Raw genomic sequence first — 27,601 nt, 5'->3', positions numbered from 1 at the left:
GGACTGCAGGGCCCGTTTCCTTCCTGCCACTGATGCAATCTGTCCCCTGAATTTCCATGAGAGCTCTTAATTTCCCACTGATAGCAAGAACTGTCTGTCTGTCTCTTACATTCCTTAAAAATGGAGAAATGTTTGCAAATGCAGTCATTTGCATGCAGCTGCTGAACAAAAGCTCTGACCACTTTCCCAGCAATTCTACTCAAAGGCTGAGCTTTGCTGTAGATTCGTCTACTACAAATTACTGTTTGCATTTTCCCCCTTTTGTATTTTCCTGTTGTTCATTGACTTGGTTGTTTCATTCTCCATTACTATTATAGGTACAGGTGGTCCTTGACTTACAAATCATTCATTTAGTGACCTTCGAAGTTACGACACTGAAAAAAAGTGACACAAGAGTTTTTCACGCAATCCTGTGGCAGCATCCCCATGGGCAGGGCCGGATTTTCCTATAGGCTAACTAGGCTTCAGCCTAGGGCCTCAAGATCAAGAGGGGCCTACATTCAAATTGTTAGCAAAATTAAAATTACACTTTCACTATAGGTGAAAGGGCCTCATAAGTGGAATAGCCTAGGGCCTCTTTTCATCTAAATCCGGCCCTGCCCATGGGCACGTGATCCAAATTCAGATGCTTGGCAACTGGCATGTATCTGTGACAGTTGCAGTGTCCCAGGGTCATGTGATCACCTTTTTTTCCCGACCTTTTGAAAAGCAAAGTCAATGGGGAAGCCAAATTCACTTAACAACCGTGTTATTAACCGAACAACTGCAATGTTTCACTCAACAACTGTGGCAAGAAAGGTCACATAATATCTTGCTGAGCAATAGAAATTTGGGGCTCGATTGTGGTTATAAGTAGAGGATTACCTGTATGTTATTACAAATGTGTTACCGTCTTCATATGTCAGTAGAGAAAGTTAAGATTAAAACATTAAGTATTGCTAAAAATGGTTCTCTTAAAAAAATGGTTAACTTAAAACTTAATGGTTTTTTTTTTTAAAAGTGTTGAAACTTGTATTTTGTAGAATGTCTTATTGATAAGAAGGTATAGAAAGGATCTTAGTAACAAATGTGAAATGTGATAAGAGAATTTATAAAAGGAAGGTTGATGAATAATCTTTAAAAGGGGAGTTAAAGAGTGTGAGGGAGTTTTGAATCTTGTAGTAAGTTAGTTTATTTTAGCTTATGTTTGTTAAATGTTATACCCTGTTTTTGCTCTGGGAAGTCGGTGTGTGTGTGTGTGGGGAGGGGGGGGTTGAAGGATGGTTGAGGATAAAATTGTTGAATTTTTTTTTTTTACTAAAAGAAAAAGATAGATAAATGTATTAATAGAAAAGTAAGAAATTTGGGGGGAATGTCACAATAAATGAAATGATAAAATTAAGATATGATAAATACTGGCGGAATAACAAGAAGATACAAAAAATGTACTCAGATGATACACTGTATGATTGATTAAGAATTGTATGTTTGTTTGTTTGTTTATAAAATAAAAAACTTTTTAATAAAAAAAAATGACTCTGGCACAGCTTATAATTACAGTTAGACATTTATTGCCTTGGAGACTGAACTCCTGGTACAGACGCTTAACATCTTCAAGCATTATTTTTTTTTAAAGACACATCATACGTGTACATACATTGCAGGGGTTCAAGCAACAACTCCTTCTTGGAAATACAATCCTTAAGAAAAGAGACTAGAGGCCATTTGCACATTTTTTAAACAAGTATTTGCAGGGCCAAAGCACAGACTGGCAGCTGATTGGCGTTTTTGCCTTGCTCACATAGCATATGTAGGTTAGCGGTAACTTTTCCCAACTGTTAAAACCAAAGTCAGAAGGTTGGGGCATCTGCGCCATGCAGGCTCTGTCCGAGTTTATACTGAATGTGACACGTGTCCTTCAGATGTGCCAAGAGTGTCTCATTTGACAAAAGAGTAACATCTGGAGATACAAAAAAAAAAAAAAGAACAAGCAGAGAAAGAAAATCAAGTCCTATATGCATTACAAACATGGAAGGAATCAGAGCCAGTCATCTCAAGCCAAGGACCATGGGAACTGTATTTCAAATTGCACTGCATAGCTACACACCAGAGTCCCCAAGATTCAATGGAGGAACTGCGAGAATAACATTAGTTAAAAATATGCGTCATGTCAACGATTCATTTCTCTAACATCAGGCTTTGAAATTGAGGATGCGCATGAACCATCAGCCCAAAGCTTTGTCATTTCTAATGACCCCAATAGAAGTGGGATAAGTAGGTTCTATTGACAGGGAATTGTCAAGGAGAAAATGTGCCAACGTGCCTGCACTTTACTCTAAAAATGGAGAAATCAAAAGTCAGACACGGCATTTCTTTTCTGTCTTTTGTGACAGGCTTCATGTCTTGTCAGCTGAGGAGACGGTCTTTTCAGATTCTCCTGAAACATTTGCATGGATTAGGAAAAAACAAGTTTTTTTATACTTAACTCTTCACCAAACTAAACTTCTGTCATTCACTTTGTGGAATAGCTTCACCAAGGCACTGGGGTATTTCTTCTCCTGAACAAAAATTAAATTCATCTTCAGCCCCAATGGGGTTTCTGTGAAACCAGAAATGAAAATCTTTGACAGCATGAGCCATGTGAAGTGAGAAATGAATTGTTGACTGACATACAATAAATTATTATCAACAAAGCTGTAAATATCCATCTTTGCACCATTGACTAAATGTTCGGAGCTCAAAGTGACAGAAAATCTTCAAGAGAAGAAGGTTGTTTTAAGATGTGCTAGTAACAGACACTCTTCATATCAATGTCCAAAAATCCTATCCAATGAGAGCCAATATGTCTGCTGTTACATAGGATGACCAACTCTTCATGTCTTCATAAAAGGGAATAGTTGCATAGTATGACAGAGGTTAAATGTAGCTTCTCTGAACAGAAAATGGAAGGAACATTGTTGTTGTTGTTGTTGTTGTTGTTGTTGGAGGAGGAGGAGGAGGAGGAGGAGGAGGAGAAGTGGAGTGTGTGTGAAGAAGAACACTGTCCTCCACAACTTATTTCATATCACTGGTGGAAAATTCCTGTAAACAGCTAAACAACTCACACATTATCCAGTTGATATAATGATAAATTTAACAAGTAGCATGTGGTCACAGAGAAGCATTTTTAAACACTGTCCAAATGGAACTTATATTTAAAATCATTCTTAGTTTTTGCCAACAGACAACGTGAGTTTTAAGAAAACAGGAGAGCCAGTTTGGCTAAGTATTCCACATTTGAAGGTAAGGGTTTTTTTCTATTTCAGTTTTGCTTGCTTTTTCTTTTTTGGTTGAACTCCATTCGTAAATTATGGACTGTCCAACAAAGCAATAAAAATATTAATGCTTTTTCTCACAGCTAAGTAATCCACCCATGGTATCTGCATGGCCTCTAGTCTCAAACTTTCTTTTTCAAGTTTTTATGCTTATCTCTACTGGCTATTAAACCTTGGTAGCTTTTAAAGATTTTTTAAAGCTATGTTTTGGTAGTACATGTTCCATTCTGGCAAACACATTTCTGCAGAAATGAATTAAGACGTCCTGAGGTAAACTACTATGGATCGAGGGCATAAAGGAAGACAGGCTGTTTCCAAATACATTTTATATTGGTATATGAGAAGTAACGCCTTGGAAATTAAGCTTAGCACCTAGAAGTTTTCAAGTAACAACTGCCAACAAGCTAATTAAGATTAATATGATTTAAAAATAAGGATGACTTAGAATTATTAGTGACATATAGTATTTTCACAGAAACAAAGGTCAAGGAATAAGGTGAATCCTGGATCACTTCTATTTCAGTAAATGGCACTTTAGAAGCTACATGAAGAAAAAGCAGCAAAAGGAAATCAGAGAGATATTCTGATCTTTTGAAATTAAGTTCCAATAAGGGAACATGACTCTGGTAAGAAACTTCTGCCCTTAAATAACTGACAGAATATTGTAGAAAACAAAAGAAGAAGAAGAAGAAGTGACAAATAGTGATACATATAAAATCAATCTGCAAACAGTATTCTAGTTTACAAATATGGATGCACCAAGAAAGTTTGGCTTTCATTAATTAAACAAAATACTAGGAGAAAATATTAAAATTAGTTGTTTTTTAAATCAAAATGAAGAGCTGAGAATGAAGCAAACAGGTAAACTGAATCAAAACACTGAAGTGTATATTCATCGTTTGATGTCGAAGAGGAAAGAAAAAGGGAGAATGCCTTGTAATTAATATATAAGTATATTTGGTTCAAGCATGAAAATGTCTCATTAATGGAAAACCATACAACTAAATTTAAATAATCCATTCTAATACTAGCTTTTTGACCCTATTGCTGAACTAAATGAATCTGTCCAAAATTCCAGAAGACATATGGCACCAATGTTCAAAAAAGAAGGAAAAAAATTGGGATTTTCAAAGAGTAATCGAGTGAGTTAAAGAACTCCTGAGGAATAGTGAAACTTTGTGGTTATCCAAGAGAAGTCAAAATTGATATCAAACATGGATTCAGCCATAAGAACAGGGGTGAAATGCTCCTGGTTTGGATCGGATCGCCTGATCCGGCAGCGATGGAGGCGAGTAGTTCGGAGAACCGGTAGCAAAAATCCCTGCCTCCCCCCATTGCCCAGCTGAGCCGCGCAACCATCAGAGGCTTTTTAAAAAAAATTTAAAAGCATTTTTTCTACAACCTCTTTGGCCAAAAAAATGCTTTTAAAGGTAAAAAAAAAGCCTCTGATGATCGTGCGGCTCAGCTGGGATCATCAGAAGCTTTTAAAAGCATTTTTTCTACAACCTCTTCGGCTGAAGAGGTTATAGAAAAAATGTTTTTAAAAGGAAAAAAAGCCTCTGCCGATCAGGCAAGTCAGCTGGGATCGTCAGAGGCTTTAAAAAAAAAAAAGCTTCTGCCAATTAGGCAAGTCAGCTGGGATCGTCAGAGGCTTTAAAAGCATTTTTTTACAACCTCTTCAGCTGAAGAAGTTGTAGAAAAAATGATTTTAAAAGTAAAAACAAAAGTTGGCCACGCCCACTTAGTCATATAACCCCTCCACCAAGCCACGCCCACAGAACTGGTAGTAACAAATTTTACATTTCACCACTGCATAAGACTCTTACAATAAAGAGTCCACAGGGAGTGGACGATGTAATGTTACACATGATATCACTGAAGCTTCTACTGGACACTTGTGAACCGACTCTAACTAGGTGTAGATGCATGTCCTAGGAAATATATCTGAAGGCACCAGAGAAGACTATTTTGGAAAGATACCTCGCGATGTTATACATTACAAAGAGGCTGGAGAAAGTCACATCAGAAACTAGAGGTTGCTGCAGAAACTGAAGCTATCTCACATCGAAACATGTACTGATTTTTTAAAAAAAAACATAGAATAGCAAAGAAACAAACTATGGAAGACACACATTTTGCATATATATTCCCATTTTTGTTAAAACAAATATAACTACACAAAACTTTGCTTGCATCCTACACATATTGCTTCCTAGCTCCTTTCCTTGACTATTACCATATTTACTACTATGCACCCAATTACACTGATGAAATAAAATTTGATGTTTTGAGTTATTCAATACTGGGGAAAATTAAATGTTACACACATTGTCACACTTTAACCTAAATTAAAGTAAGACTTGAGAGTGGGAGCCACTCAACTTTCTCCTCATGCATTTGCATTGAAAATCGCTTTTCATGATTATTTTTATCTTTTTTGAGCACTCCAAAAGAGATGGCTTGATGCGAGTCAGGAAAATGTCTTCCATGGGCTTCCCTATTTTGTGTAATTATTATCATGCAATTCAAGGCTCCAGCATCCCAAAAGAAAATTGGTTTTCCATTAGTTGCTGGTGGAATGGTGGCTAAAGGCTTTGCCACCCCAGGAAAGTGTTGAGAAATGAGTAATGAGGCTTTCTTTTAATTGCCTGTTTTGCTTCCAAGATAAGCATCACATGCAACAGCAAAGTTGTATGCTTTCTAATATGCTTCTGATACCCCAAAATATTATCTGTAAAAAAAAAAAAAATCTGATAAGATTTCTCCCTCCCTCAAATGCTTGATTTTTACCCTCTGGAGAATATTAGACAAAATGCACTTGGTTTTGCCATTCAGACAAAAATATATCACAATTGACCTTTGCATAATGCAACTCAGTCATTAGATTTTTCTAGTTATTTTAGAAATGCAGAATGACTCACCAAATGTATTGTATTAATTATGCTTTTATAGATGCTTTGGAATTCTATTTTAATAAAATTGTACAAGACCTTATGGCATTTCTCCTACTTAAGGGAATCTTCTCTAGCTACTGATGTGTTTTACACATTCCCCATAAGCAGAATTGCTATTTTATAGTGCCCTAAACATTTTCATGGCATGGTCCATATGCATGCATTGTTACATCTTGCACCATTCTGACAGATGTTGAAAGATACAGAGGTGCTGCGAATAGCACCATTTTTTTTTTTTGAAAAATCATCATGCATTCTTTTCAGCAGTTTTAAACATCCTTCTCAAGAACAAGCAGCATTTGAAAAGGATCACTGAGAGTCAAAAAATAATTGGAAAACTCCTAGTAGATATTGCAAACCAAGTATTTTCTGTAGTTACTAAGAGTTGCGGGGAAATCAGTTTCCCAAAGCCACCAGATAGCAGATAGCAACACCAAGCATACATTCAACATTTTCTTTTTTTCTAAACCGCATATGTATATCTTAATCTTCATTGTTAAAGACACAAAAATGGATGGGAAAAAAGCTACAATTTCTGGATTGTTGAAAAATACACCAAAGCAAGCTCAAACCAGAGAAGCCACACATATTGTCTTGCAGGTAGAAATGGGTAGGAAAACAAGTAAAGAAAAATTGGGTGGAAGGCTCAGTTTTTATAAATGTCAAACAAAAGGTCAAAGGCTGCTTTCAGTCACTGAAAAAGAAAAAAGAAAAGATGAACTGGCGAGGAAAGTTTTTTTAAAAAATTACATTAGTTGCAATGCAAACTCCTTTTTCTTTCCATTGGTTTTTGGAGAATGGGACTCCTTTAGGAGCAATGCAAAGCTGGACCAGTCCTTTGAGGGCCCCTATGCATAGTGTACGGAGAAGAGAGAGATGGCTTCAAGCAAACTAATTCCTACAGCTGTAGCTCCTTTTCACAAGCTTACAGCATTCTGTCTCTTAATTCACATTTCTCATCGAAGTATCAGTGTCATGACCATGTGGCTTTTCCAGACCCACTTAGCCAACTGTATATACTGCAGAATTTAAATATTTACTGTATAAGGAAAGTCACTCCACATCCAAGCTGTACAATTTTGAAAGCCACACAGCCTGTGCATCTCCCAAAGTTTAGGGCATCTGTTTTGGGAGACATCACATCAGCTGTAGATAAATTCCAGTCCACTCAAACAGACAATTGGCTCAAGTCTCTATGTCTATAATCCTTTCCCTCTTTTAGCCAAAAGGAAAAAGAGTTAAAATACTGTCTCTTTTCATCACTGAGCTGCTGTGGCTGGAATCAGTCAATGAGATCAATGTGACAGGTGAACAAGCAGCACATTTTCTCCCCGAATGAAAATCTGGTTTATGTGTCGTGTAAACACTTGCTGATAATCCACTCTGGGCCTCTGCTTTTTTCGGGAACGGCCTCTTTTGCCACCCATGCTCTTCTCCTCTACTTGGGATATTCTGCTGGGCAAATCCATGTCTCTCCCAGAAACTTTCAGCAAACTAGAGCTTCGTGTCCTCTCTCTGCTGACGTGCTTCTTTGCTCCATGTTTCTCCTCTGATCTTCCCCTACCTGACTCAGATTTCCTCCTCGATGTCCTTGGATCATATGGAAGGGCTGGCAAGTCCGTAGTCGTCTTTGAATCGGCTTCTTTTTTAACCAAGGACTCCTGCAACCTCAGTCTGTCGAAGAGCTACAGAGAAACATTGGAAATAAATTCACAAGTCATAAAAGATGGCACAGACTATTTTATACTCTGACTGAGATTTCAAATGATAAAATAATCTCCTTTGTCCAATTAAAATTTGTAAATCAAAGATTTAGTAAATTCTCTTTTGAAGAAGAAAGGATCTATTTTTCCTTAGTCAACAAGTTCTCCAATAGCAATAGCACTTAGACTTATATACTGCTTTACAGTGCTTTACAGCCCTCTCTAAGAGGTTAACAAAGTCAGCATATTGTCCCCAACAATCTGGGTCCTCATTTTACCAACCTCGGAAGGATGGAAAGCTGAGTCAACCTTGAGCTGCTCAAAATTGAACTCCTGGAAGTGAGTAGTGAGTTATCATGAAATACTGCATTCTAACCACTGTACCACCACAGTTCCCTGTATTTTCTATAGACATGACCATGCATGATTCACACACTTCTCGTACAGTACACATACTATACTGCAGATCTGTCAGTAAAAAATATGCCACAATCATTGATGCAGCTGATTTGAATTAAAATACCTCTGAGATGGGTTCATTTCAATTTTATATAGTAGCCAGTGCACTGCCAATATTAAATGTTAGTAATGTACATATATTTACACTTGAAAAGTCTAATGACAAAAAGCCTGAAGCAAGATCAAAGACCCAGCCTTTCCTAACTTTACCCACTTAGGAAGGGACAAGTTTAGGAGTAATCCTGGTTATTGATCTGGTAGCTAGCCAAACTGAACTTTGTGGACTCTTGATGATTAGGCCTACCTTCATCCCCAACATGGATCAAATGTATTGGCGAAAGAATATAAAGAAGAATGGAAGAGAAAAACTAGCATGTAAGATTATCCTCATTTGATCAAGTTTAAGCCGATCTACTCCAGCATTGTGTTCCACAGTAACTGACCCAAGTGTCTGTGAGAAGCCCACAAGCTGGTAAAGAAAGCAACAGTACCTCTGCTTCCCAAGTCCTGCTACAAAGACATTCTGTAAATTCTGATTCTTTTGAGTAGACCAAATCTTAGTTTCCATAGCATTAGGACATGACTGTAATTCTGACAAATGTAGGAATCGGTTTTAAATCATTGTGAGTTTCTGGTGACTGATACAAACATTTAGTAATAAACAAAAACAAAACTAAGATGACAGCCACTGAATCAAATCACCGGAGAGCAAGAGGCTAAACTCTGAACAAACTTCAACTCCCAAATGATCTCTGCCGATGAATAAAAGAAGAAATAACCTTCCTTCCTCTTTGCTAGCAGTGAAATCAGACTTTTATAAGGTAGAGGAAGACAGGAAAGAGCCATGTCTTTTTGAAACATATGTGATATTGTGGAGAATGGAAACTTACTCTGGTGAGGGTCAACTGTGGCTCCACGTAGAAAGCTTTACCCAGCACTGGTTTTCGGTATGTCTCGTCTACATCAGTCAGGGCCTGGTGCAAGGCAAATAGGCAGAAAGACTTAAAACATACAGGATCTTCTTAACGTAAATTTTGGCGTCACAGTGGGGAAAGATGACAGGAGTCAGAAGGATATCAACATAAAACAATGATTTGATACTTGTTCTCAGTGTCTGATTGAAATATTATAAAGCAATATAGGATGTTCACCTTGCTCACTCAGAATTTTTATTTTATTATGAGAATAAGCCCATTCGGATATATTAAGGCATTTAAGAAAAATTCCATAGACTTAACATAAAAGCCCAGATTCTTTTGACATTTTCTTGTATTGGAAATGCCAATGATACCATTTGAATATATGTAGTTAGGAGAGCAAGCACTCCACAGTCCTGCTTGCTCTCCTAACTACATATATTCACATGGAGGTTGGTCTGAAGCTTTCAAGTAAATGCTAGTATATTAAGATATTTAAAATTCAATAGCTGGACCAGTGAAGGGTTGGACAATGAGTAAGAACACACAGTTACAGCTAATTGGTTAAAGAGAGCTGGCCACTGCATGAGGGAATCTGAGCTGTGATTGGTTGCTGTAAGGGTAAAGGGGGAGGTTCCTTGTTTCCCACCTTTTTATTCTGTGTGCTGTGCGCGCTCTCTGTGATTTACCTGAGGATGTTCCTGCTGGGTTGATTTACCTAACGATACTCCTGTTTGCCTTGTTTACTATAATATATTTATAGTATATAAAACTGGCTCATGTCAGCATCTCTGACTCCATTTGGACACCGGCTGCACAATTCCCTGACAAAGTAAAAACCACAGAAGGGAAATGTTCAGGATTACCATATTCCAGAACTTGTCAAATGCAACCAAGAATCCAGTGCAGACACCACGAAGCCCCTTGAAAGTTCGGATATGGACATTGACCTTTACACCATCACGGACACAGCGGTGGAGTTCCCCAAGTGGACTGCCTTCATGAACTGGAAATTAAGATAACAACCATAATTTGCTGTAGAATAAAACAGCTTGCAGCTATTATTGCTATTATTTGAATTATACTTCTGCCCACAAAGCGTGAGAGAGAATACCTGCAGGATAATTTTGCATTGTATTATTCAGAACTGCCCATCTGAAAGTTCCCAAATGTTCTATCTACCTTCTTATTAAGCATTAACTGACATGGTTCTTGATTTTTCATCCCTCTAAAACCAAAAGAATAGCACATTTTTATTCAGTGAGAATCATTTAATCAAATACTGTATAATATTTCTCCAAACATTAACAAGTATTATTCTTAATGTCATAGAATTTATTTTTCTCTGGTTTTAGGAACTGCAGACATATAATTACTCATACAGAGTTTATGGGTATGTAATTGGATATGCAATAGTAGTGAAATGGATTTTTAGCACAGTACATATGCTTAATATCCCAATTCTAAAGGATTATTAAAAGGCCTGTCACTATGCAGTAGTTAATATTTCTGGTTGATAATCATGTTAGTAGCCAAACAACAATCAATGCAGTCTAAATTCTAATCTTGCAAATGATTAGTCTTCTATAGCTCATCATTTATTATAAGTGACAAAAATAAATATACCAGCCATCTCTCTGGATAACATTAAAAGGATCGTGTTAACATTAAAAGAATATTAAATTACCTAATATAGAGGTTGCAGTCTTGAATTTACTATTTTTTGAATGGATTCTATAAGTGTTCCAAATATACACAGATATTAGGAAGGAGGAAATGTCCAGGAATGGTTCTAACCATTGGCTACAGCTCTTTCTTTTGGAGAGGAATCATCTTAAGATACAGTAAACAGCAGATGCTCCAAGCCAGTACAAAATTCTTTTCCCCCAGCTTCCTATCATTTAGACATCCTTCCATTACCTAGATACATCTTGTACTGTGGGTTTAGGTTGTGACTATTTGCAACCAAGTGTAGGCTGGCTGAGGAAGTCTATGAGTTGTAATCAACCCATCTGGAGGATGGCCAGGTTGGATAGGAGTGCACAAGGTCATTTAGGCATGCTTAAGAATATGTAATTTTGCCACTTCACTGCAAATTTCCACACTATACTATGCTACTTCCATGGCTATTGGAATCTGGAATTCCTTGGAAGATTCACTGAAACGTGTTCAATAAATTAAAAGCTTCTATACTTTATCAGCTAGATGAGAAGTAGATGATTTTTTTTTTGTTGGTATTATCATCTTGCATCACTCTGAAAGCACAACCCAAAGAAGTGAACCTTTTTCTCTTGTAAAGTGATAGAGAGCTGCAGTTATTTGGTTGCTATTTAATTGGGATCATAACAACCTAACTATTGCTACAACAGCTGCAAAAGACAATGTCAAGTTCTAGGCTTTCAAAATGCTGCTTACAGCTTTTTCTCCAAGTCTAGTCATTTTAATTCAAATCTGAAAGAATAAGCTTTTAAAGGGGGGGGGGGAGCAAGTTCCTGCAAATGACAGACTTGTGTCGATTAGGAAGCTGTGAAACATTTTGAATTATTCTGAACAGTATAATTTTGAAATGAGTGGTTACAACCTTACCAGAATGATTAGCACAACATAAGAACACTTCCAAGTAAGGTTAAAATAACTATTTTGAACCTAAGATATTATTTCAAAGCTGAAGCATTTAAAATCCAAAATCTCTTGCATGCCGTTAGTATCAGCTACTAATAGCCAGACCTTCTCAGCACAACCTTTGAACATTATTTTAGAATGCAGAATAAAAATTAATACATGCCTTATGTTCTAAATGTGTTTTTGAAAGTTGTCTGCTATGTAGGCACAACATGCTGGAGAAAATATAGGCAGTTTGCATTTACTTCATGCTGGACCCATAGTAGGGTTTTTACTTTGAAGCTACTCTCAATCTCATCTAAACAGGAATACTTAACAACATCCAGAACATCTAAGCCAGTAGAAACTTTAGATCCTTTATTTTCTACCAACTATGGCTCTATTATCAGAAATGGTTCCAAGCCATTCTACCTCAATTCCTTATGCATAAGAATGTCAGCAATATTTTGGTGCTTTCCCAAGAAAATATCTTGGACAGTTCTCTCATTCTTCCTAGCATTATTCCATCAGAAAAGAAATGTTCATTGGCCAATTATGATCATCTCTTTAATCAATTTTCAAGCAGTCCAGTAACTAGGGCATTCAATTTATTAAAGCTCTGTGGTCCCATGGTGAAAGTGATGAGGCATGAGTGATCTCAACTTTTCATTTAACAGATGTACATCATCTCTTATTTATTCAAATAGCATTTACATTGCCCACATTCAATCCTGCTTAGCACCAGCAGAGGATGAATCTATAAGGTCCTTTAACCTCTTATACCTCAGAATATGGAACAATGTGATCTCCAGAACATAGTTGGGCATCTTTCTTTCATTATGTTTCATTGACAATTAAAGAAAATCTGATTACCTTCAGTATTTCTATTCATTTTTATCTTGCCTTTATTATTTTTTACAAATGGCTTAAGGCAACAAATACACCTGATGCTCCTTCCTTCTTTTATTTTCCTTTCAGCCCCTGGGCTGGGCTGAAAGAGAGTGATTGGCTCAAAGGCACCCAGCCAACTTTCATGCCTAAAGCAGGTCTAGAACTCACAATCTCCCAGTTCCTAGCTTGGTGCCTTAATCACTATAGCAAACTCCTCAGTGCCCTTTTTTCCTAAAAGAAGAAACCCATCATTAGGATCTTTCCTCACTACACCTCAAATTTTCAAAATCTTTAACCAGGTGTTTCCTTGGACCACATTTGCTGGCTAATTATGACCCACATACAGTATTTAAAGTCAACCTAATTATGGTTTAATAATTGATCCCACATTGTGGATTCACACTAAAATAAAGAACTAGGCTCATAAGCTCAATTCACACAATATGATAAGCAATGGTGGGTTTCAAAATACCGGTTCTGTGAGTGTGGCTTGATGGGCATGGCATAGCTTGTTGGGTGTGGCTTGTTGGGCGTGGCAGGGGAAGGATACTGTAAAATCCCCATTCCCACCCCACTCCAGGGGAAGGATACTGCAAAATCTCCATTCCCTCCCCAATCCAGGGGAAGGTTACTGCAAAATCCCCATTTCCTCCTGATCAGCTGGGATGTGGGAGGCAGAGAATAGATGGGGGCAGGGCCAGTCAGAATTTTTACTACCGGTTTTCCAAACTACTCAAAATTTCTGCTACCGGTTCTTCAGAACTAGCCAGAACCTGCTGAAACCCATTTCCGATGCTAAGGACAAATGTAGGCAGCTAATTTATAATTTGGTATGGCGTGGGACCCATCGACTAACTCTAGCTGCAAAATGGCTTGTCAGGACTCGTTCCATACCTACCTACCTTCCAAATGGGCCATCACCCATAGTTCTGTATTCCCACTTTTTTTCCACTCTTTTTAGCACCTACTATTAACTTAAAATCAATTACAACTGGAAAATAGAATTACCAGAACTGTTTAAAAGATTGTTTTGGTGAACGTCACATTTTCTTTTTTGGAAACCCCTCGCTCTTTACACAAGCTTATTCTTCACCCACTCGGGTTTTCATTCGTGCCTATCTGCGCCCAATGCGCGGATCTCGGATCAATGCCAACATGCAGCAATACATATTCTGCACTTCACAGCTCGCCCCACATGCGCAAACTGCGTTCAGTGGCAGATCTCACCGGCGGGACCCAACCCCAGAACCTGCTTTCCAATAACCCAGGCTAGAATCCGGAACGCGAGAGAGTGCCTATCCCTTCGGGCAGATATTTGGGGTGTGTGAGGGGAGGGGGGGAGGGGGGAAATCATGATATTTCGTCCGAAAGGAGACGCTGCGCTAAACGCCGCTCAGCTTACGGGGCATCTTGGTGAGGACGTTGCGCGGCGCCTTCCTGCCCCGCGCCCTCGCTCTCTCCGCCGCTTCTGGGTTGGGCTCCTTGACCAGCATGAGGTTGCGGAGCCGCTGGAGGCGTTCGGGATCGGCGGGGGCTCGGCCGGCCCGGCTCCGAGTACGAGTCCCGGCGGAGCGGCTGCTGCGGCCGGCGGCTGCTCTCGAGCGACCCGGGGCGCGAAGCAGGCCGCGCTGGAAGCTCTCGTACTCGGCCAGGTTGTTGAAGCAGGGCGCGGCCGGGTAAGGCAACGGGGTGCGCTCCGAGTACAGCGCCAGCAGCGGGTCGAAGCGCGGCGAGCTCACATCCAGCCGGCCGGGACTCGGGGATCGCTCCGAGCTGCGACGCCCGCTTGAGTGGCGCCGGCTCCTCCGCCTCCTGGGCTCAGCCCCGGCCTTCTCCGCCGCCTCCTCCTCCATGTCTCTCCCGCTCTTGCCCAGGTCCCGGCCCTGCTGGGAGGGGCAGGAAGAGCCGCCCGCAGCGCGCTCCTTCGCCGCTATGGGCCGCCCCAGTCCCGCGATTGCACGCCAGGTCCCTTCCCGCATTTCCCGCCACCTCTTGATGCTCTCTCGGCAGGCCGGCGAGAACTGCGTTGTCGCCCGTCCGCCCGCTGAGATGGCTGCCCTTGGCTCTGGCTCGGCCGGCTAGAAGGACGACCATCGTTCGCCTTCATTCATCTGAGGAAGGGATGGCGGAACTCTCGGTTCTCAAGACATCGCATTCCTTTCTTGAGGCTGCGGACTGCTCAACACTTGGCCGCGCGGGCTAGGAAGGGTACAGACCGCGCCTGGTTTGCATTTGAGTTGGTCTTTTGTGAGCCCGGCCATTGGGTTTATTCACTACCGGTAAATCATAGTAGAAACAAATGAGGGCTACTGTAAACCATGCTGAAATAACACCTGCTGAGCACCGGGTGCAGTGGAACAATCAAGGATAATAACCAGGCTATGCCTTTTGGATGCGAAGTAGATTCTGGCCTGGTTAGTGCTTGGCTAAGGTATTTCAGGGCTGTTAGCTTGAGCGGTCATGTCAGGGCTGCATTGCACCAAATGGTCACTAGATGTCAGTTTTCAAGGTTCTTTGCTGCCATCTAATAGTTTTCCCGGATCCTTTGATGTTCAGGTAGTGTAGCTAGATTTTTTTTTGGGGTGGGGGGTGGGAGTGAGTGGTTGGCAGAAATGTCAACCATTTTAATAATGCTGTCAACTCCATTAATAATGAGTAGTAGTTGAGCTAGACAAGGGTCTCTTTCAGTGCAGTAACTAAAGTAGTCAGGTTAAATATCAAGTATTATAACATTTCCAGTTTGCTTCTTGTTTCAGGCAATTCTATGTACAAATGGAAAATAATGGTATGCTAATATGCCATTGATCTTGTATAAAGCATTTTGTATATATGTATTAGTAAAGGCCAGTAGATATTTTTCACAGTTATAGAACTAAACATTTATTAAAGGTTATCTTTAACCCATTTAGAAAAGGCCATTTGCTGACGTTTGAACTGTCCAGTAGGAACCAAAATAGTGGACACGCAAGGCCAGATTTACTGAACATAATATGATACGCTGATTCTAACAACCTTCAGAGGTTGGGTCCAAAGTTGTGATTCAGTCAACTGTTAACAAGGAAGTTAGTGATTGTGCAAGAATATGAACAATAAAATAAGCAAAGAAGGATGAACTTTTGTAAATATTTATTTATTCAATTTCTATAGAGGCTCATCTCAATCAAACCCAGATTCTAGAAGATAACCAAAAAGAAGACCATACAGTAAAGGTTTTAGCCTGGTCTGACAGAAATAGGGAAAAAAGCAACCTTGATTAGTAGGCACCAAGGAATATCTTGTGCACAGGATCAGCTTCCCCACCCTACCTCATAATTGTTTTGGCTGACTATTTAAATCTGTAAGGTGACTTATGAGGGATGAACACAATTGTTTACTGACAATTGGAAATTAGGATTTTTTAAAAATTTAGGTCTGTAAGAAGTCTATCATGTACCTCATTTTCTGCTTATGTCTTATAGGTTGATTACTTAAAAATAGACAAATTAGTGAGCCAAGTATATTCCATCTTCTGATTCTCAGTATGGCTGATGTAACAAAATATGACACATTCTGCTACCGAGAAGTTCCCTGAAGATGGGCTCTAGCATGAGTCTGAAAGCTCAGAAGACAAAACCTCTGGTCCCAGTGACCGACCCAGATTGGATCCTGCAAAATGTGATTAAAACAAATCTGGTTTTTAAATCTAGCAGAGATCTCTCTTGGAGATCTCTGCTAGATTGGAGAAAGGTGATGGATTAGTAATAATAATTCATAAAGGCACTAGGCCAAGGATGTCAAACTCAAGGCCCGGGGACCAGATCCAGTCCATGGGGTGCTTAGATCTGACCTGCGGGGCTACCCTAAAACACCAAAGGACTGGCCCGGGGTGCCTTTGCCAGTGAAAATGGAGCTCAGGAGGGCTGCGTGTGGCTTTGTTTTTGGCTGCGACGGCCTCCTGCCGCACTCTGCCAGTGAAAATGGAGCTGGGGGGGGGGGCGTCTGTGTCGGAGGGCGGCAGGAGGCTGTCACAGCTGAAAACAGCTTGGAAGCCCATTTTCGCTGGCAGAGCACTCAGGCCACCACAGACGCCCCCAACACAAGTGATGTTAAGCTGGCCACGCCCACTCTGGCCATGCCTACCCTGGGCCCTAAGGTGAAACACAATCCTGATGCAGCCCTCAATGAAATAGAGTTTGACACCCCTGCACTAGGCTAACAACTGGCCAGCTTGTTTTTGCTTCAGTGTGTTATGAAAACACAGCTGCTTTTTTATTGTTGCTGCCAATAACCTAGAGCACCTTATGGAAAGCAGGAATACAAAAATCCACCTTGCATAGATACTTTGTCTATTATTCCTGCTAACCTCACTACAAGTATTGTGGATTACTGACACAGATACAAGAGCACACCATTTTTGGAATGCTAATTGTTCCAGTTTCTTTTTACCCCTTTAATGCTATCTTAACTATAGTAACAAAGACACTTGTCACTTCAGAAAAAAATAAGTACAATTTTTTCCAATGGCTTTAAAATGATGCTAAATGCCTATTATTCTAAATGATTTCCTTTTAGAGCAAATTCACAAACAATTAAGAATCACCTTAAAAAGTTCTATTTAAAATCTAGCCACTAGAGAAGGCCAATTTTTCACAAATCTCACATCTGGTCCCAATGCCTCTATCCTTTTTGCTCCTGGGCAGCATGGCCTTTGAAAAGGCAGAAGAGTAACACAACTCTTTGAACTTCACATCCCAATACAAGACTTTCAGTAAGTTGGTTGCCACAATTCTCAACAGCAGGAACTGGATAGTTTCCCAGGCAGCAGCAAAATGAGAGCATGACCTACAAACACACCCTGCTGCGCTATCTCCCTTATACAATAACATTATTGCTCTTGGTTGGCCACCTGAGACCTTGTCTAATAATCCGAAAAGCAGCAAGGAGAGAGTCCAAATAATAAATGTTCGATTACAGAGGGAAATTATGTTTCCATAGCTTTCAAAAAGGCCGGAACTAATTTACACTTGAGAGAAAACTTCCTAATTACTTTCTGCTACTTGCCAGGGTATTTTGTTTATCACTCATATAATCCAGAGACATTAGCAACTAGGATAATTTGTAACTTGGCTCCCTGATGATAGAATTTAATTTGAAGGAGTAGTTTAAATGTTTTCAGAGTTTTAAATGGGCAACTTAGCATCTCATGAGACCTACAGCAGTAGAGTTCTTTTGAGGGCCAGAGAAGAAATTAAAGGCATTCCTTTTTCAGTGTAAAGTTTAATATTATTATCAGCCTACTCGTAATTTTAATAAAAAAGTATTTATGAATAATACCTGGATTTTTCATTCATTCCCGGAAGTAAAATGGCTATTACAAAATACAGGATTACATTTTTCTCCCCACCATGATGCAGTCCTTATAAAATAAATTATACCCAATAGGTTCAGACTAAAATGCAGATAGGAAAGGTCACCTCTTGTCAAGCAGGATTTGTGGGTTGTGTTCCCAAAATTCATTTCCAATAATATCACAATGCAAAGGAATTGGTTTATTTCTCATCCTGGTTTCTTCCATTTCCTTCTCGTCTGTTTCCCCCGTTTTAATTTTTTTTTTAATGATTTCATCTACCTAGGAATAGAAGTACAAATAATATATTAATAATTGAACTTTTAAAAATCTATTCAGAATTTAATTCTTTTAGAGTTGCAGTGTTTAGTGTATTAAAGTGAAGTATCACTTTCATGTATTAGACTATCACTGTAAAATGGCAGACTTCATCTTCAAAGCATTTTAACTGTACTTCATCTAGAAGAGAATGACTTTTTCAACATGTTTTTGACATGCAGTGGCTTAAACTGATGCATAATGCTAAACCAGGAAGAGGCAAACTATAAGTAGCATCCCCCACAACCTTCTCCCAAAGTCTTCAAAGAATTGCCTCATTCCCAAAACTACTCTGCACAAATCTGGCATCAAATCATTAATGGCATAATTTCCAATAGGAGCAAAAGGGAAATAAAAATGTGTTTAATCTTCAGAAAACCTTAACATGTTCTAATCAATTAATTCCTATGAAAGTAAAAGAATCACATCTTGAATACCAAGGATGCTGAGTGTCATTATGTTTTCACCTTTTTTTGCCTGGAGGCAAAATATAGGGCAGGAAAAAAAAAGCATTACTTGGCTTTCATGAAAACATAAAATAAGTTTGCTTGCTTTTGGCTGGGGGTGGGGGGGAGTGATGCAAAAGCCATACCATGACTTCGTACTATAGTTTGCTGATTTGTATACTTAATTAGAGTACAAATTTGGCCATAACTGTTCGCAAGTCAAGGACTACCTCTATGCTATGTTTACACTGCCCTGAGTCCTTCGGGAGAAGGGCGGTATAGAAATAAAATTATTTATTTATTTATTTATTTATTTAAATAGGAAGATCTGATTGAAGACAAACAGGTACTTGGAACATTCCCTATCCTCTTGCGTATGGAAGGGAAGGGAACTCCTCCAAAGGGTTGCAGAAATGAAGTTCAGATCCCAAGTGAGTTGTTTCAGTAGCCCTTTGAAGGCATTCCTCTCGATGCAGAGGGGAGGAGTAGTCTTCTGAAGAGCTGCAGAAAAGGAAGACAGATCCCAAGATGGGAGCCTCATTTCTGCAGCCATCAGAACAGTTCTCTTCCACACATAGAAAGAGCTAAACTCAGCAGGCAGCAATCTTACTCGGCTTAATGACCCAGGGGATTGCTTAAATCATAACCATGAGTACTGGGATTGTGGTCATTGAGCAAAACGTTCACATGGGCATCTCACTTAACGATCACTTTACTCAAAACTGAGATTCTGGTCCCAACTGTGGTCGTAAGTCAAGGACTACCTGTCCAATAGAACATATAAATCATAAAAAAATATAGATGAAAAATGAGAAGCATGATGAAGTGAGGGATCTCACTTTCCCTTGCCAAAGCCCTAGGCTTGGCTAAATAAATACGGTATGTAAATAATGGTAGCTGATACACAAAATGTTCAAGTATAAATACAAACATCTAGAAGCACTCAAGCTTTGTTGGTTTTTTACACTGGCAATACATAGGAAAATGACTGTAAATAGTGGTCTTTCATGACCAAAAGGTGACCTAAAGAAGGAAAGCTGAAATAAGATGGCGTATTATCAATAGAATACTTTAAGTGTTGAAAAGATATAAAATATAATAATGAAAAAATAACTTTTGGGAATAGTACTGAGAGCACACCCAACATCCGTTCCAGATCCAATTTAGGATGTTGGGTCATTACCTTTAAACCCTGGATCCAGAGTATCAGTGGAGCCATTGATCCCAAAGGGACAGGTTCCTCCCACTCACTCCAGCAGAAGTCATATTCCGGATCCCATTTGCTGAAGAATTTCAGTTGGTAGGCTGCAGGAAAAGAGCCTTTTCTGCTGTGATCCCTGCCTTTTGGAATATTCTCCCACTGGAGGCAAGATTAGTCCCCACATTCCTCGCCTTCCAGAAAAGGCTTAAAACCTGGCTCTGCCAGCTGGCACTGATAGGGGCACCCTATGCTGAGGTGACTGAGTGGGTAAAGAAAAGATTTCTACCCACATGTCACCTGTCCCCTTGATTTTTAGTTTCTTATTTAATTTTAATAATTTCATATTATCTCTTTTTTATCTTTTTATCATTCTGTAAGCCTCCCAGAGTCACTGTAAGAGTGAGATGGATGGCATATAAATTTAATAAATAAAATCAGTATGTCACAAAATATGAACAGCATAATGGTGTGTATTCCAGTGTAAATGTTCAGTACTATTACACTTGATAAAGTCTGCCTCTTTTTTTCAACTTTATTTCACTGAACACTAAAGTGATATTTAGTGAAATATAATGCTTAATATTTTGGCTAGATTAAATTTAATACAGTATTCTACTTTACAACTATTTTTGAAAGGACTCAACAATAGAGATAAGAATATGATTTGATTTTATATATAAACAAATAATCTGGATAGAGACTTCATAAGCCAAAACATAAGCCTTGGTAGTACAGGGGTTTAAGGCACCCTGTTATTAAGCTGGTTATTAAGACCAGCTGCCTGCAATTACTGCAGGGTTCGAATCTCGCCAAGGCTCAAGGTTGACTCAGCCTTCCATCCTTTCTAAGGTAGGTGAAATGAGGACCCAGTTGTGGGGGCAATAAGCTGACTTTGTATAAATATACAAAAGGATGAAGGCTATTGCTGAGCACATTGTAAGCCGCCCTGAGTCTTCGGAGAAGGGCGGCATATAAATCAAATTTTAAAAAAAAACGTTTCCACCTTCAATAGCAGGGTTAGTTAATATGTGAGGATCCAGCTTTAATTAAATCTCAAACCAGAATTACCACTATTTTGCTTCTGGTGCCCAGTACCCGCTGGCTGGACATATAATGGATGTCACCGGGATGGCCATGGGGGAGCTGAAGGAAGCAGTGCAAGACAGAGGAGCATGGACAGTGCTGATCCATAGAGTGGCCTAGGGTCGGACACAATTGAATGGCTGATGACTAAAACAATGCTTCTGGTTGTCTAAGACAGAAATAATTCCTGCAGTAAATTAATATAAAAGCATAATCAAGTGATAGGACAGATGTCTCTGGTAATTCAGCACAGATGGGCTTTGTAAAAAAAATCACTTTATTATCTTAAAATATTTTGTATCATTACTTACTTAAAATATGTTTGCTGCCCTTTTAAAGACAAACAAGTATGACTTACCTTTTTCCATATTAAAATAGTTCCTTTCCTATATATTTCAGGTTCTTTGTTGTAGTTAACGTGGAATTCAGAAAATAAAATCTCATTCTTGTCATTTGCAAGGGTTCCCTAAAGTGGAAAAAAACCATTTCATAAGAACCTAGGAGAACTCTAATAATTTCAAATGTAATAAATGGATGTTGCTCTTCATTTCATTCTTCCCAGAAAGAAAATAGGGAAGCATTGTTTCATAGCTACTAGCTTCATTCTTTAACAGGTGACTAAGATGCCACATCCATCACTATTAGTAGCAGGCAAAAGGTTGGTGAAATAATGTAATATACCTTTCTCCCAATTTGGTGGCCTACAAATGTGCTTATACTATAACTATCAGAACTCCCTGACTGCATAAAATATAATACTGAGATCTAACACATCAAAAGGGTACCAGATTGAAGAAGGCAAATTTAGTATTTAAAAATTTAATATTTTTATTCTATAACAAACATTTTAAAAAACAGAAATTTCAGTATCACTTTCTTCTGTGGACTCAACTCATGGGTGTAAGTGCATAAACAAACATTTATTTTTAGCTTGTAAACTTTCTGCAATTGGGAGAGAATATTATTTGCCAAGCAGCAAAAAATGTAATGTGCTCTGTCTTCTCTTAATAGCTATTTATACTTATATGTCACCATGACATATATAATTTTTTTACCCTGATCTAGAAGTCGATATTTTCATTTACTTGTAATTTTGATAAAACATAACATGGCCAGAGTCCTTAGCAGGGGTGCTATTCACTTACCTTCCCTACAGGTTCGCAAATGTGAGCGCGCGCGCATGCGCACAGCCTCAAAAATGCCTAAAAAGCATGTCATAGAGCCGTGGCGGGTGGGTGGAGCCACAAGCAATTTCTGCTACCAGTTCGGGCAATCCAGACAGAACCAGCTGAATACCACTTCTGGTCCTTAGTTGAATCTCCAGTAGCACACAGAGAAATCACTATATTTCCCTAACTCTGGGCTGGAAGGTAGATTGGGAATTTTGGAGCTGTTACACTCTTGAAACACTCACATAGTTCACCCACACACAATCAAGTTCCCCATTTCAGATCCAAAGCTGATATTATCAAGAGAAAAAGAATTGTCCATAAATATGCTTGTGCGTAGAGGTACAAGATAAGGACGACGGCAAAGAAAATGTCTTGGAAAAATACTATTTTTGATCTCCTTGCCAAGATTATCAGTAGCAGATGGATGATTGATCCCATTCAAGTGTCTAATCTATGCTACATCCCACTAACTTTTGCACATGGGAAATGAACTTTAGGAAACTAAAGTTGATCAGTGATCAAACCTTCCTGAATGATAGAGCTAAAGTTGAGCAATGAAAAGTATGTAGTACATACTACATTTCTTATAAAATTTCAAGGTCTTAAAAATTAAAAAAGTGAGAAGAAAATGAATCCAATTACAGCTAACAAACACCATTGTTTTTCCAGAGGAATTGAGCTTTGTGTCATCATTATTCTCCTGCAACTCTATTTTTATTTATTTATTTATTTCCTACCTTTATTTTACAAATAACTCAAGGTGGAAAACATATGCAATACACCTTCCTCCTCCTCCTTTCTCCACAACAATTCTGTGAAATGAGTTGGGCTAGAGAGAGTGGCTAGCCCAAAGTCATCCAGCTGACTTTCCAGGGCAGGACTTGAACTCATGGTTTCCCGCTTTCTAGACTGGCCCCTTAACCACTAAACCAAGTAATAATTTAGAGAAAAAATCTCAAGGTAGATGATTCCCTGACAAACAATTACTACTTTTTAAGTAGGCTAACTAGCATTAACCAGATTAAAAAGGGAACTTTTTAATCTTTTTCTTTTAATTAATTTAAATTAATGTTAATTTATACTGCTAATCCATGTATGATATGCCATATGTTAAATAAATAAAGTTTTCTCTTTTTTATTTCCTATTTTATTTGAAGTTGATCAGTTGCTATCCTTACATCTTTTCTAAATAATAGCCAGTTCTTTGTAGGTTTATAACTTTCCTACCAGAAACCAAATCCAATCCACGTAAACAAGCATTCAGGCAAAAACAGCAAATGTAAAATAAAACTTGGAATACAACACAAATGCACAGATACATCTGTTCCAATATTAAAAATACTTTGAACATTATCTATGCTTCTGAAAATAATACAAGCTAGGTACAATGTGCTCTTTAGGCTAAAATATTTGGAATAATGTTTCAAACCTTAAGTTTCTCCTGCGCTTGTACTGGTGTCAGGCCACTTTTCTGCACAAGAGTCCAAAATACCGTATTATAGAGGTTATTGATATGACCTATGGTGATATCAAGTGAAAAAAAACATCATTAGAGAAGACAGCAATATTTACTATAAGATTGGTTTCAGAAGGGGTGTTATAATTACTACTATTGTTATTTATATGTAACCTAATACAATAACATCATAATTTCTTAAAATGTATTTTTATAATAAATTCCTACATTGTGCAGAGGTATGTTGGTTGTTGTTTTTTTTACTTTCTTCAATTTATTCAGCAAGCCATCTAGTAAGGATTCAATAAGTAGAAATTTTGGGGAAGGCATCTCATCCATTGCTACATGCAATGGAGGGAAATAAAAGACATCATTGATAATCCTGAATGTCCAGCAATATTAATACCTTTGCACTTGTTGACCTGAATAATAAGGCAGCATCTGAATCCTATTTGATAGAGTAATTAATAGGGCAGCTGCATTTTTGTTATGGAAAATATGACCTCTGCAGATAGTTGCCTCACCATGTGGAATATTCCAGATTCCCATTCTCTTTACTTATTTCTAAGTAAGAATACAATTTTAAGAAAATACTTAAGTACTATAAGGAAGATGCAGCCCTCCCCTCCTACTTTCCATCTCTAAAGTTGTGATAATTCAAGTGAATAAAATCAGGTACTTTTAATGTTTTTTTTAAAGCAGAAAATGGGATTAAATATATATTCTTAAAAATTATCATTCTATAACCTCCATCTCACTCCTGCAATACTTACAATCAGCTTGTCGCCAACTGAGATAATCTTTTAGATTTTGGTCACTGGGATACAACACAACACGTCCATCAAATCCTGGTGGATACAAAAGGGGCTTGTCCTTAAAATAATCCTTCCAATAGAAAACATAGCTGGATGCAAACTTGGCGACCACGAGAGTCATTAATTTACTTGTGGGAAAAAAAGGGAGAGAAAACATAACTTTTTAATATAACCAACACAAGAGTTATCTAGCCTATATAAATATAAGAATGTCTGCCTTGTTCATGATTTTAGGAATTCTTTCCAAAAATGTATAGCTTATTTGTAACTTATATTTGTAACTTATTCTCATAGTTTATGAATCCAAAATGTTGACAGCATAATTCCAAAACATGTAAGATTTCTCTAGAAAAAAAGAGTAATGACTAACTCAAGTAATCCCAAAGTATATGCTAAGTATAAAGTCCAGATCCAACATGTTTAATTTTGTCATGTATATATTTTATGTTAGGCAAGATTGACTGTTAGTATTTATGATTCTATCTCATAATACAATGTCAAATGCAATTCTTATTTATGAATTATATAGAAAGCATCTTTTAAAATGTTTTTAGTCTATTGTATTAAACTGATTTAATATCTTTCTGCATTTTACTATAAATGAATTGAACAATTTGTTGTCAAATAAAGTGCTTCAGAAATGTTTGGTATACCACAAGGCTTAACTTACAAACTGAAAGTAACACAGCAGCTCACATTGCTATAAGGCCTTCATGTGCTAAATAAACTATAATCCAATATTACACAATCTCTTGAAAAACTAATGTTAAACAATTATGAGGCCATCATCTATTTTTGGAAGATTTCATACAGTTAAATCACTTTTAAGAGTGAAATATGTGAATGAAAGTTAAAAATACCTTGCCCATAACATTTAATGGCCACTTATCCATCAATGTGCTAATATACATATGCAAAGATGTCTCTCTGTGTTTGTCCCTTTTTCACTACATGTATTGATGTTTCTAAGAATGGAGATAAATGGTAAAGCTGCTGGTATAAAATCAAAAGTAATCAAATTGTTATATTAAAGCTTATTTTGGAAAGGGTGTCTTAACATATATTGGGAGGGGAAAAAAACTGTAAAAGTAATTACCTTGCCCTTCTGTTAAACAAGTTGGTTTTCTTTTTGAAAACAAAGCTGTATTCATCACTTTGTCCATAGGCAATGACAATTTCCTCCATTTCTTCCATCACTGCTTGGGCGCACTTGTTCATCAAATTAAGAGCACAATCATCATTAGGTTTCTTAAAATCATGCTGCTCAGCAAAGCTTCAAAATGAAAAGCATATAATTAAAAACACTTGATTTGTTGTATCTGTTTAAATAATTCTCCTGTATTATAGATACTGATAGGGGCTTTGCCCACTTAGTTACAGCCGTATCTGAGCAATAGACCTTAGTAACAGTTATTGCAGTGTGCTTTACATGGGGCTGCTTTTGAAAATATCTTGAAGTTGGTGAAAAATGTAGTAGCCTACGCGCTGGAAAATGAAAATCACAACAGCCATGTAACATACTGTGGGTCCTGCATTGGTTGCCCATAGGTTTCTGCAATTCAAACTGCTGGATTCACTCATAAAGTCCTATATGTTTTGGCTTTTAGGTACCTTTCCATCTGAAATTAACACATTTGGTGTATGCTCTCCAACATATTTGTCAACTGTCTACCATTCTTAAGAAGTTAAAAGAGCAGGTGCTTGAAGACAATGTTTTTCAATGGAAGCCTCTATATTGTAAGCACACGTCTCTTAATCATATCAACATCCAACTTAATGACCTCCTTGGAAACTAGTAAAATCAGAGCTTTTCCAGAGAACATTTGGAGCATGATCAATGCACGCCATCTATACAAATGCAATATATGGTTTTATTCTTTTAAAATAAACCATTGACAGTTCTTCCAAATTATTGCAGAATAAGGATATGAAAAACATTTAAGATGGGACCCATCTAATTTTACATAATGTTTTATTGTCATTATAAAATGTTAGAAGGTAGTCATTAAAATGCTATTTTAGAAGAGTAGTATTTTGCCAATTAAAAAATATCAATTAGAAAGTGAGAAATTATTAGGAAAGTTAAACTTTAGAATTATAAAACTAGACATGTGCAGAATGTTACCCCTGAATATAAAATAGCTTTGCGCTCCTTGCAAGAGGTCAACTACATTCAATGCTTTCACGTTGGATGCTAATATTCTTTTTGAACTCTGGATAATGGCATCTGATGTTTTGTCCCTAGCAAGGATCAACTACAGAGAAAGGATTCTTCCCAAAATTACAAATGTAATTAAAAAGAATATTTGCTAAGATTTGACTCATGCTTCTAGGTCCAATTAAAACCCCTGTTACCAAGGATCAATTATGGTATTATCAATTATGGTATAATCATACGGGTATTATGCATCATACATGCAAGCGCACAGCGGTACCCCCAAATTTGCAGCGTTCACCAAACTTGGCAGCTTTCAAATGTGTCAACTTCAATTCCCAGAATCCCCAGCAATGCCCGTATGAACTGATGAACCCTGGGAACAAAAGTCCAATATCTGGTAGCTGCCGACGGCTGGGAAACGGTATCCCAGAGCGAAGTCGGGGAAGCCAAACGGCCACAGAGCGAAAGAGATTTCACTTTGAACTGGCGCCGCCGATCCCGGCGCTGACCCTCGCTCCTATTGGTCGGGCGGTCGCCGGGCAACCAAGCCTGTTAACTCCACACGCTGCCGCCAATGGTTGAAGCGTGTCTTTACCGGTGGAAGCAGCGTCCGTCCAACCGTACCACGATCCAGCAGTTGGGCAAACATTTATCCTCCGTTTCGAAAGCCCGGACGTATTCGAACTTGCTCTTCGCCATGGCGGCTCGGACGTAACCACGAAACCTTGACTTAAGGCCCAAAGCGATAGCAGCGAAGGCACCGCCAAGCCGAGGCTGAGGCAGCATTGCCGGAAGGAGTGCTGGGCGA

At 38.4% G+C, this 27,601-nt stretch overlaps 2 protein-coding genes across 2 annotated transcripts; both read right to left on the bottom strand.

Annotated features, from left to right (window-relative positions):
• Positions 1-1,527: 1,527 nt before the first annotated feature.
• LSM11 (LSM11, U7 small nuclear RNA associated) lies at positions 1,528-15,934 on the bottom strand. The gene is made up of 4 exons (XM_034401522.3): positions 14,221-15,934; positions 10,193-10,332; positions 9,300-9,383; positions 1,528-7,932 (listed from the first exon to the last, which is right to left on the bottom strand). Exons 1-4 carry the CDS (start codon positions 14,795-14,797, stop codon positions 7,543-7,545), a joined length of 1,191 nt encoding a protein of 396 aa, XP_034257413.2. The 5' UTR covers positions 14,798-15,934; the 3' UTR covers positions 1,528-7,542.
• Positions 15,930-27,579, bottom strand: THG1L (tRNA-histidine guanylyltransferase 1 like). Its single transcript, XM_034401558.3, has 6 exons — positions 27,389-27,579; positions 25,732-25,908; positions 24,594-24,763; positions 23,794-23,882; positions 21,551-21,658; positions 15,930-18,426 (listed from the first exon to the last, which is right to left on the bottom strand). Exons 1-6 carry the CDS (start codon positions 27,577-27,579, stop codon positions 18,268-18,270), a joined length of 894 nt encoding a protein of 297 aa, XP_034257449.2. The 3' UTR covers positions 15,930-18,267.
• Positions 27,580-27,601: the final 22 nt, after the last annotated feature.

The sequence above is a fragment of the Pantherophis guttatus genome, chromosome 2 (genome assembly GCF_059756535.1).
Source record: "Pantherophis guttatus breed Tessera chromosome 2, ASM5975653v1, whole genome shotgun sequence".
NCBI classification, from domain to species: domain Eukaryota; kingdom Metazoa; phylum Chordata; class Lepidosauria; order Squamata; family Colubridae; genus Pantherophis; species Pantherophis guttatus.
The sequence above is the reverse complement of the archived record's forward strand: the minus strand, read 5'-3'. Positions and strand labels throughout refer to the sequence as shown.